Source organism: Pristiophorus japonicus, chromosome 7, assembly GCF_044704955.1.
Source record: "Pristiophorus japonicus isolate sPriJap1 chromosome 7, sPriJap1.hap1, whole genome shotgun sequence".
Classification (NCBI taxonomy): domain Eukaryota; kingdom Metazoa; phylum Chordata; class Chondrichthyes; family Pristiophoridae; genus Pristiophorus; species Pristiophorus japonicus.
In genome coordinates, this window is record NC_091983.1 from 71,295,728 (window position 1) to 71,308,281 (window position 12,554).

The 12,554-nt window shown below is 42.2% G+C and overlaps 1 protein-coding gene across 1 annotated transcript in view; it reads left to right on the forward strand.

Moving 5' to 3' along the window:
- The window catches only part of vsnl1a (visinin-like 1a), a 201,909-nt gene that overhangs the window by 44,000 nt on the left and 145,355 nt on the right, over positions 1–12,554 (forward strand). The window contains exon 2 of the mRNA XM_070885040.1: positions 5,163–5,329. Coding sequence (XP_070741141.1) covers positions 5,168–5,329 — 162 coding nt within the window. The 5' untranslated portion in view covers positions 5,163–5,167. The remainder of the gene's footprint in view (positions 1–5,162; positions 5,330–12,554) is intronic.

A 12,554-nucleotide genomic window follows, 5' to 3' on the forward strand; every position in this document is an offset into this window, starting at 1 on the left:
TGGAATTCAATCTGGATAAGTGTAAGATAATGCATTTGTGGAGGTCAAACAAGGCAAGGGAATACATGTTAAATGGTACGACTCTGAAAAGTGTAGAGGAACAAAGGGACCTTGGAGTGCAGGTCCACCGATTCCTGAAGGTACCAGGCCAGGTAGATAAGGTGGTTAAGAAGTCATATGGAATACTTGCCTTTATTAGTCGAGGCATGGAATGCAAGAGCAAGGAGGTTATGCTTGAACTGTATAAAACATTGGTTCAGCCGCAGCTGGAGTACTGTGTGCAGTTCTGGTCACCACATTACAGGAAACATAGAAACATAGAAAATAGATGCAGGAGTAGGCCATTCAGCCCTTCGAGCCTGCACCGCCATTCAATGAGTTCATAGCTGAACATGCAACTTCAGTACCCCATTCCTGCTTTCTCGCCATACCCCTTGATCCCCCTAGTAGTAAGGACTACATCTAACTCCTTTTTGAATATATTTAGTGAATTGGCCTCAACAACTTCCTATGGTAGAGAATTCCACAGGATCACCACTCTCTGGATGAAGAAGTTTCTCCTCATCTCGGTCCTAAATGGCTTACCCCTTATCCTTAGACTGTGACCTCCTAGTTCTGGACTTCCCCAACATTAGGAACATTCTGCCTGCATCTAACCTGTCGAAACCCGTCAAAACTTTAAACGTTTCTATGCGATCCCCTCTCATTCTTCTGAACTCCAGTGAATACAAGCCCAATTGATCCAGTCTTTCTTGATATGTCAATCCTGCCATCCCGGGAATCAGTCTGGTGAACCTTCGCTGCACTCCCTCAATAGCAAGAATGTCTTTCCTCAAGTTAGGAGACCAAAACTGTACACAATACTCCAGGTGTGGCCTCACCAAGGCCCTGTACAACTGTTGTAACACCTCCCTGCTCCTGTACTCAAATACCCTCGCTATGAAGACCAACATGCCATTTGCTTTCTTAACCACCTGCTGTACTTGCATGCCAACCTTCAATGACTGATGTACCATGACACCCAGCTCTCGTTACACCTCCCCTTTTCCTAATCTGTCACCATTCAGATAATAGTCTGTCTCTCTGTTTTTGCCACCAAAGTGGATAACCTCACATTTATCCACATTATACTTCATCTGCCATGCATTTGCCCACTCACCTAACCTATCCAAGTCACTCTGCAGCCTCATAGCATCCTCCTCGCAGCTCACACTGCCACCCAACTTAGTGTCATCCTCAAATTTGGAGAAACTACATTTAATCCCCTCGTCTAAATCATTAATGTACAATGCAAACAGCTGGGGTCCCAGCACAGAACCTTGCAGTACCCCACTGCCTGCCCTTCTGAAAAGTACCCATTTACTCTTACTCTTTGCTTCCTGTCTGCCAACCAGTTCTCAATCCACGTCAGCACACTACCCCCAATTCCATGTGCTTTAACTTTGCACATTAATCTCTTGTGTGGGAACTTGTCGAAGGCCTTCCGAAAGTCCAAATACACCACATCAACTGGTTCTCCCTTGTCCACTCTATTGGAAACATCCTCAAAAAATTCCAGAAGATTTGTCAAGCATGATTTCCCTTTCACAAATCCATGCTGACTTGGACCTATCATGTCACCTCTTTCCAAATGCGCTGCTATGACATCCTTAAAAATTGATTCCATCATTTTACCCACTACCAATGTCAGGCTGACCGGTCTATAATTCCCTGTTTTCTCTCTCCCTCCTTTTTTAAAAAGTGGGGTTACATTGGCTACCCTCCACTCCATAGAAACTGATCCAGAGTCTATGGAATGTTGGAAAATGACTGTCAATGCATCTGTTATTTCCAACGCCACCTCCTTAAGTACTCTGGGATGCAGTCCATCATGCCCTGGGGATTTATCGGCCTTCAATCCCATCAATTTCCCCAACACAATTTCCCAACTAATAAAAATTTCCCTCAGTTCCTCCTTCTTTCTAGACTCTCTGACCTCTTTTATATCCAGAAGGTTGTTTGTGTCCTTCTTAGTGAATACCGAACCAAAGTACTTGTTCAATTGGTCTGCCATTTCTTTGTTCCCCATTATGATTTCCCCTGATTCTGACTGCAGGGGACCTACGTTTGTCTTTACTAACCTTTTTCTCTTTATATATCTATAGAAGCTTTTGCAGTCCGTCTTAATGTTCCCTGCAAGCTTCCTCTCGTACTCTATTTTCCCTGCCCTAATCAAACCCTTTGTCCTCCTCTGCTGAGTTCTAAATTTCTCCCAGTTTCCGGGTTCGCTGCTATTTCTGGCCAATTTGTATGCCACTTCCTTGGCTTTAATACTATCCCTGATTTCCCTTGATAGCCACGGTTGAGCCACCTTCCCTTTTTTATTTTTACGCCAGACAGGGATGTACAGTTACACTGGAAAGGGTGCAGAGGCGATTTACAAGAATGTTGCCCGGACTGGAGAATTTTGGCTATGAGGAAAGATTGGAGATGCTGGGCCTGTTTTGTTTGGAACAGAGGAGGCTGAAGGGAGACTTGATTGAGGTGTATAAAATTATGAGGGGCCTGGATAGAGTGGATAGGAAGGACCTGTTTCCCTTGGCAGTGGGATCAACAACCAGGGAACACAGAGTTAAAGTAATTGGGGGAGGTTTAGAGGAGATATGAGGGAAAATTTCTTCACCCAGTGAGTAGTGGGGATCTGGAACTCACTGCCTGAAATAGTGATAGAGGTAGAATGCCTCACCACATTTTTAAAAATATTTGAATGTGCACTTAAAGTGCCATAACCTACAGGGCTACGGACCAAGAGCTGCAAAGTGGGATTAGGCTGAATAGCTCTTGGTCGGTCGGCATGGACACGATGGACTGAAATGGCCTCCTTCCGTGCTGTAAATTTCTATGATTCTATGCACTGGCCTCTCGCCATATGGATAGTTAAGAGGGGAACTGAGTGGGAGTTTGGGTCTGGTAGAAAGTAGAATAACTAGTGGGAAGGTGAAAAGATATGTGCACAATGGGAGAGAGGTGATGATGGAAGCACTTTGTGATTGGGGGAAGGAGGATGAGAAGAAAGCCTATGAGGGGCATATTTTCCAATGGAGGTGTTGCAGTGCTACCTCTGGCAGGAAGGTGTCATTACAGCATGACAAATGTACATCAGCAATTTCCATTATAAATGTAGACATAGGAATTTTGATGAAAGTAAATAAATAAGGACAGAAAGTATGACTTCAAAATGGGAACTGAGTTGCATCTGTGTAGCCTAATCCAGTTATCTCCCATCTTCTAACTCCACTTCACCTGAAAACTGCACTTGATTTTGACTCTCCATGTGCAACCCCATGGGTGATTGAAAAGTGATGTATGAAATTATTTGTAAATGCCAGATACAGAGTACATGATAGCTTAAAATACCCCAGACATTGATACTAACTACGTTGTAATTTGTAAGACAGTCCAGTTCCTTATTTATTTGCACCACCTGAATTAATTGAATATCTTTTTCTCTGCATATGTGTCTGTTTTAAAAAAACATTTTACATTAGTGATTTTCATTGCACAGTATGCACCACAGGTGGAAATGTTGTTATACTGAAAATAATAAAGGTTTTAGATTTACATTTTTGAATGATCAACTTTAAACGGAACATTCTTATTTTGCACATTGCTGAATAGTTCTTTTTAATATCATGGCTGCCAAACAAGAATGTTATAAATAACGAGCTTATTTTCTGAGAAAAGGCATCATTTTGACAACCTGTTTTGCAACATGCTGGTTGACTGCGCACCGCAATAAGTGAACTAAAACTGATAACAATTCTATTTTGTTCCGTTAACTCAAGCAAAGATACTCTGTGGTGAATCTGAGGCTGTTTTCAGCCAGAGTCTGTGCAACAGTAATCTAGATCAATCACTGTTATGTACTTGCAGCAAAGCATGATGCAGTTTGTTTCACTGCCCTCTGTAATCATCGGAAATAAACTCTTCCATGGCACAGGTTAGATTCACTTGGAATTTTGAGGGGAATTAAGTTGGATCAGTCACATCTGTAAAATCTGGCTATGCATTTCCCAATCTACTTTGCTGGAAATCAGAGTAGATTAAGTTAATTTAGGTTCTGTTGGTCCCAGGTTCACTGCTCCCCTTGTACGAACAGTTACAAGATGCTTCTGATTTGTGGATCAGCTGCACATCTATATTGGTAGCTTAATGTAATATTGCATGCTCTTTTCCTTGCACGTTTGCTTTTTTGTAACCAGCTATTCTCTCTTATTCATGCAATCCTATGAGTCAGCATGCTGTTCGGGATACTTGAGCAGTATAGTAAGAGCCTCCTCTGGCCAGTGTTCTCTTCCCTCTTAAATACAACTTGACCATGACTTGCAAAGTGTAATACATTCTATTCATACTCTGCCTATGATCTATTATCTATAGTAACAAAAAAGTTTTGATTTTTAGATTCATCAAAAAAATATGCAAAATAATGAATAACCTTTAGTCTCCTACAAATTGGTTTATATTGTGTATTCAAATAGATTTTTAACAGGCTAGCATAAAAGGTAACCTTGCATCACACTCTTTCATTTATTAAAATAAATAGCACTGCAATGTAAAATGTTAATTGTTGAACGGTGATAAGTCTTGTATCTAGAATATATTATTTTTTTAATTCCGTGAACGTTTTGCAAACTGGGATAGAGCAGCATTACCATTGTTCCAGTGTTCAGCATGCTCAAGTTGGGTCAGATACAGCATAAAGCTCCAACTTCAGAAGAAAAAAAAATCCACCCTGACCCACATTCTCAAGATTGACTATTAAGATGACTATTTATTGTCAGACTCCAAGCAATAGAAAGTCAGAAATTGACATAACTTAAATGAATGAAAACAATTATGTACACGGTGCAATCTTTACTATAGTTTCTTGTGTCTTGAAGATGCCAGGTATTTTCATTGTATTTACATATTCTTTGGTCCTTGGTGTCTCCATCACCTCACTGATGATCTTTTATATCATCTTAGTCTTAGTGAATGAAATTAATCACTTGTCATTGGAAAATTGAAACCCTACGAATAACCTGCATTTGCTACAGTGTTTTCACACGATATCGAGTGCCTGTGAATCCTGAATTAAAATTATCATTAATTACCTGTTTAAATGCCGTGCCATGTCTTTTCAGGGACAATGGGGAAACAGAACAGCAAACTTGCCCCCGAGGTGATGGAAGATCTGGTGAAGAACACAGAATTTAATGAACACGAACTCAAACAGTGGTACAAAGGATTTCTTAAAGACTGTCCTAGTGGCAGACTGAACCTGGATGAATTCCAGCAACTGTATGTAAAGGTATACAATTTTGCTCAAAGTGACATTATTCTGAGGGTTAAAAAAGCAGTTGATAGGAAACTTATGTACTATCTGTAAAATATGTCAGGGAAATATTTCATATATTCCCCACTTATATTGATTCAGTTCTTTGTTTGGCACTTATAATTTCACTACACATATAATTTCACTACACATATAATTTCACTACACATAGCAACCAGGCAATTTGACCCAAATTCATTGCTTAAATTCATTAAAACATTATGAGTGATGCAAGTTTATTGTGATGTATGGAAAAACAGGTATTAGAAACAAACATTTAAAATGATTAGGGCTGGAAATTCTGCTGTGTTTCCACCAATCCTCTGCCATAACTCCACCGGTCTCCCAATGAATTTATGGTGAGCGACCCGAGTGAAATGTCAACCCTGTTATATATTCAGAGGTCTTTATCAAATATGATGGCTGTTGAATGGAGTTGTTGTGAATTGTAGCTGTTGGTTGAAAATTATTGTGTGTGTGTGTGGTCTCTTGTCAATGAAATAATTAAATATATTGCATGTGTGGGGCTCACACTGAGGCTGACCTTGAGGTTGTTGATTTTTGTGCATAAGCATAATCCAATTATTGCACCAAGAAATTGTGATATTGCTATGATTGGGGGAAAATTATTTTGTAAATGCAATACTATAATGAACTGAATCTTGAAACCAAAGCATTTCTGTTGTATTTTGTGTTGTAAGGCATGGAATAAAAAAGTAGAGGTATTGTTGAACAAGGCTGCAGTTGGACTATGGTCCGCAGGTTTGGGCATCCTATTATAGAAAGGATTTAAAAGCAATGGAAAGGTACAGTGCACATTCAATAAGATATTACCATGGATGAGGAGTTACAATTCTGAAGAGAGATGAAAGAATTTGGGGCTGCTTTTACTCAAGATAAGAGGATTAGGGGGTGACCTGATAGAGGTCTTCAAGATTTATAAGGGGCTATGATAACGTAAACTAGTTACAGCATTGTCGACAAGGCAAGCCCCATGGTATACACGGTCAAGATGCCCCGCCGGGTTAAATGGTTTCACATTAACCAATGTAACCTGTTTAACCCCAACAAGGCAAAACCTCGTGGGAAAGGGCAGCCCGGAGGGATAATCCTGACGGGAAGCCCAGGCCCCCAGCCCACCACTGCAGCCCCACCGATCCCACCACAAGGAGCAGTGAGTTGCTTCACAGGTACAAACTACCCACAGATTTGGGACCCACAGGAAGGGGTATTCCTACCCTACATATGGGACGAGGACTCACCTCCACCCGATAGCAGATCCACTCGGACTCCGTAGCCAAGGGTGCCACCATCCCTAGCAGCCTGTTTTACTTTCCCGAGAGGTACCAGTGGTTCTTCCCACTGGTTGGTGTGATGGTAACAAGAAGCCACACATTTAAGATAACTAAAAAAATAATTAAAGAGGATGTTCGGAATATTTAAAGCATAGGGACTGAATGGGTTGGACTTGGTGATTAATGTGGAGAAAAACACTGACCCAGACCTGATGGGGCCAATGGCCTGTTTCTGTGCTGTGGCATTCTATGATTCTCTAGGATGAAATCTCCTGCGTATTTGCGCCTAGAGACGCCTGCAATCGGGGCATAAAGCAAATACCCACTGTAAATGATTGTGAAACTCGGGCGCATGTGTGTTCAGCACATAATTGAGCTACGCCCAGCTTCCTTGCTCTTTTATGCCGTAAATCGATCCCTATGCCCTAACTCATCTCGGCTCACTATCATGGCTCCACCCACCCCACCGGGTTAAGAAGCCAAACACGTGAAGTTCCTGCAATTACACTGGTTCAAAATGGATGTAAAGTGAAGTCCAGAATTCTGGGTGCAGCAAGTATTTTATTTTGTGGTGGTTTGTTGTGATTTTTTTTTTAAGCTTTTTTTACTATATATATTATTTATTTATCCTCTCTCAGATCTTTGCTGTATTTTCTAATTTTATTTCTTTGAATGCATTTTTATGACATTAGTTTAAGTCTCATTAAAAATTGAAAAACTTCCATGATTGCATGTTCTTAAACAAGCTGGTGTAGATCTTGGTGATTAATGTAGATCTTGACTTTATGCTATGATATAAAATAGGTGATAGCGAATTGGCCTTTTTGCATCTCTTGCCTTTTGCGCAGGCAATACAACTCAAAATCTATCATATTATTATTATTATTATTATTAGGTTCCCTCCCCCACACAATGCCTCCTCCACCCCCCCCCTCATGAAAAAGCAGCGGCGTGTTGTCTGGTCAAGTGGAAGTCCTGCCTCTTTTCAGATGGTTTGAGGGAACTCAAGCCCATTAGAATCCAATAGTTTGCCTTACAAAGATTTGTGAATGAAATTAGGAGAGAAAGAATCTGAAGATAATTTCCAGAATGAATATAAACTTAGAATTCTACATCATTACCTTATTCCCATACCAAATCAGTAAAGATTTCTCAGTTGATTTTGGTCATTGTCATACATACTGATGTTTATTCATGCATGTGGATTTTGGTGGCATAGCTGATCAGATGAATATGTTAGTAGCTCACAACACTAAATAATTTCTTGCTCATTATTAAATTGTGATTTGACACCATGCTGTACTATCTGTGCCTTGATTTTTAAATAAAATGTAACTCCGATGTGTTATGCGACGGAATTGTTATTGTAATCCTTTGGGTTTTCCTGGATGAACATTTGTTACAGAATACAATTAGAATGCTTGTCAGTGAAATTAAACCAACAGCTGCACCAGTAGCTTGGTTGGTAAATGTAGTACATTATTGTGATACTATGCCATATAGATCATGGGGAATTCTGGAAGCCTCCTGCTTGGTGCAAATGGAATGGAAGTGCCCAAAAACCCTAGGGAATAACTTACTGTCCTGTTCCCGCTGTTGGTTTTTAAAACGGAGCCCAATGGTGTAAATCGGACCCTGACGGCATTTTAGGACTCAACTGGGTGGAGCATGTGGTCGAGCCAAAGAGGAGTCTCAAAGGCAAGTAATTCATTATTTTTCTGAGGCTAGGAGAAGCAGGAATGCTCCTTCGGGCTCCACAAAAGAGCCATTGCCGCACTGGGTATCCTTCCGGCCTACCTTTATCCAAGCCCAGAGGCCGGCCATGCGTCTGATAATGTGGCAGCCTCAAGGACACTGGTTTGCTGCCTGTAGCCCACTGGCCCTATATTAATGAGGCCTAGCCTTAATAGTGCCGTTGGGAGACCCCGGTCCATTATCAGCCAGCCAGCCACGCTCTCCACTGGCTAACCACACGTAAACTGCCTGGAGGTTGTTTGAACTCTTGTGAGTTTGTTGATTTTAGGCAGGGAGGTAATAAGGCACTGCAATTAAATTCAGTGTCCCTAGGGCTGACTGCTGTGCAATGATACCTGCTACATGAGGTATTGGTAGCTGCCAGCATGACTGGAACTCCATGGCTTGAATGTTAATGGGGAAGGCGGGTTGGGAGCAGGGGGTCTCCACAGCAGTCGGGAAACATGGGAGACTTTTAATGGCAGGGCCTGATTTGCATGGGAGACCTGTGTTTCCCATCCGCAGCCAGCCAGATTGAGAGAGTGGCTGGCTCTGGGAGGGTAGGCCTATGGTAGTAGGCTGCGAAGAGGAGAGAGGGAGGGATTGCATGGAGGCTGGGAGGGGGCTGAGACCAGCATGGGGGGGTCGGAAAATGATTGTGGGCTGGAACCAGCATGAAGTTGGGGGGAGTCGGAGTACAATCGGGGACTGGGACCAGCACAGGGTGGAGGTGTCGGCAACGATTGGAGGGGGGGGGGGGGCTGTGGTGGGCAGGCCCCGTAAGGGGTTTCCAATCCCGAAGGTGGGTTCCCTGGATCCAGCAGGTAAGTGGAAAGGCACTTGCCTCCTGGATCCAGCAGTGCTCACCTTGCATCAGCTGACTGGTTTCACAAGGCCTGAAAAACCCAACCAAATAACGTTAAATTCAAAATGGAAGTTAAAGCAGTGGCTTCCAGCCTCATTATAATATTTAAATAGGCGGCCCGCCTCCATTAAAACCGGAAGTGGGTGGATTGTGATCAGGATTCAGATTTAATCATACCCCCATTTAAGTCCAAGTCATTGATATATACCACAAAAAGCAAGGGACCCAGAACTGAGCCCTGCTGAACCCCACTGGAAACAGCCTTCCAGTCACAAAAACACCCATCAACCATTACTCTTTGCTTCCTGCCTTTGAGCCAATTTTGGATCCAACTTGACACTTTGCCCTGGATCCCATGCGCTTTTACTTTCGTGACCAGTCTGCATGTGGAACCTTATCAAAAACTTCGCTAAAATCCACATACACTTCATCATACGCACTGCCCTCATCGACCCTCCTGGTTACCTCAAAAAATTCAATCAAGTTAATCAGACACGACCTTCCCTTGACAAATCCATGCTGACTGTCCTTGATTAATCCATGTCATTACAAATGAAGATTTATCCTGTCCCTCAGGATTTTTTCCAATCATTTTCCCACCACCGAGGTTAGGCTGACTGGCCTTTAATTATTCGGTCTATTCCTTTCTCCCTTTTTAAACAAAGGTACAACATTAGTAGTCCTCCAGTCCTCTGGCACCACACCTGTAACCAGAGAGGATTGGAAAATGATGGTCAGAGCCTCTGCTATTTCTGCTTTTGCTTCTCTTAACAGCCTAGGATACATTTCATCCGGGCCTGGGGATTTATCCACTTTCAAAGCTGCTAAGCCCCTTAATACTTCTTCTCACACTATGTTTATCTCATCTAATATTTTACACTCCTCCCCCCTCATTGCAAAGTCTGCATCGCCCCTCTCTTTTGTGAAAACGGCTGCAAAGTATTTATTATGAATCCTACCCATGTCTTCCGCCTCCACACATACATTTCCTTTATGGTCTCTTAATAGGCCCTACTCTTTCTCTAATTTTCCTCTTGCTCTTAATGTATTTATAAAACATCTTTGGTTTTTCCCTGATTTTACTTGCCAACATTCTTTCATGCTGTCTCTGTGGGAGTTCCACAGTGTTAGGACAAGATGGCAGAAAGCTCTCCCATTGAATAAATTTAAGACCATCCCATTGCATATTTTTTACAGCATGCATCCTAGTGGCTTCTCTGAGTGAGATTACAAATTTAAGGGCCATTTCTGGCCTGTACTTTCATCCAGAAAGGCTCCAGGCTGAGTGTGTAACATTTCTCCTTAAGTTCTTTAGGGTTGGATTTTCGGCTTTGATGATTTTGGGGCAGTAATGGCGGCAGGACAATAAAGTTTGTGCCCGGGAACAGTTTGCGCCTCAGTTATCAAAATTGGACAGCTGGGCCCTGAGTCTGGGGCGCCGTGCTAAGGGAGGCCTTGTACACCTCTCTTGGGCATCAGCATTGGAAAATCCCGAGCTAAAGAGCCGGGCCGGGAGCGCTCCGAGAGATGAGCGGAGAGAAAGAGAAAAACCGGGAAAAAAAAAGTCCCACAAAAACATTCCCAATACATAACCCACGCCACCACAGCATAAATCGCAAAAAAAGATAAAAAGAAACAATCACACTTCCCTTAGGACTGCATTACTTATCTCTCCGCAGTCAGTATAGGTTTCCCACCCGACTTCCCAAGGCGTTCACTGCGGGGCGTACGGATCCGGGGGTGTCAAGAAGTGCGCCGTTGTCGCACCCAGGCCATTGCTGCTCCGCGTTGCCACAAAACCGGCCCCGAAAACCCCTGCTGCAGGCTGCCCAAAAAAACCTCACCACCGCCATTGCCACCGATCCGGGGCGAAAAACAGAGAGCAAAGGACTGGAGCATCCAGCCCCTTAGTGCCAATTTGGGACATCTTTGAGCTGAGGATCAATTTTCACCAGTCATTTGGATCAGATTGCCTGAAATAATTTCATTATATAAGGAGATTTATTGTCAACACTTTTACTGTCTATGATTCCTTGACCAAAGAAAGGAAAATGTTAACCCATCTGTCTGAGCTGGATTGAAACCCAGGGGTCATGGTGAAAGGGAAGTGTGCTGACCGACTGTGCCATCAGCTCCCAGATAGTAGAGAAGCTGAACAATATAAAGCAGCTTTTGACAAAAAAGAATGTCATGTTGTGGCATAAACAGATATGTTATAAAGGGAAGGTTGAGACAAAATGCCACAACATGGTACAGTATCAAAAACGGGCCATTAGCATTGCAGTATTAAAATCTTTATGATGTGCTCATCATGTACGTGCCTTAGAAAAAGAAAGAGCTGTGTAGGAAATAGACTGGCCACAAAAGCCCACAATGCAAGCTCAATGAACTAAAAAACTTCATTCCCATGTATCCGAATTAGATGGCACCTGAGAAAGGAAAAGAATGCCCAGTATTCCCCAAGGAAAATTAATAGTGGCCTCAGGAAGTTGACCACCACTGCCTTCTGCAGTTGTCGCTCACCAAGATTGCATGGACAAAGAGAGTGTGGGTGGAGAAACAGGAAAACAAATCATTCTCAAGAGGAAGAAACATGCAAAACAGAAGCTAAATTAAGGAAAAAAAAACACAGGTTCTGAGGAAGAGAGGAAGAGCTACAAATGTGAGGGAAGAGGAGGATAGTTTGGCAAGCCGGTTTGTAACATGGTGGTATGACTACCCAAGTGCTTCAAATGTGTTGCAAATCTAGCAATGTTACATGTTTTGTGTTGGTACCTACACAGAAGTGTCTGAAAAATTAAGGGATTGGATGCTTTGCAGGAATGGTATCATGAAAAAGTGATCATCAGTAGTTTTAAATATTCGATGACTATGATAAGTGAAAACTGATTGACAGAGACAACAGAATCCAGTCAATCTGTTTTAGGGCGGAATGGAAAACTACTTTCACAATTTCAGAAAGGTTATGATAGGTAAAATTGTCGGTAAGAAGCAAGTCACTTTGTAAATGGCAGCTTAGTGATCCATCTTTAGCAAGAGATAATTGAGGCTTCGTACCAATTGGCTGGCGGACCGTGCTTTTCTTCGACTGTAAACACTGTTTGATTAGTATCGAGGCAAAAACACAGTATAGAATTTAAAACATAATTTATTATTTATAATTCAACATTACAGAGGCCAATAACTTGAAAAAATGTATAATTGCAACTGGTAATGAGCAAACTTTAAAACTGAAACCACATTTTTAATCATTTTAATGTGAGAAAAGTTAAGCTTCCCAGTGGCTCTTTATGAACATTGAAGTTTA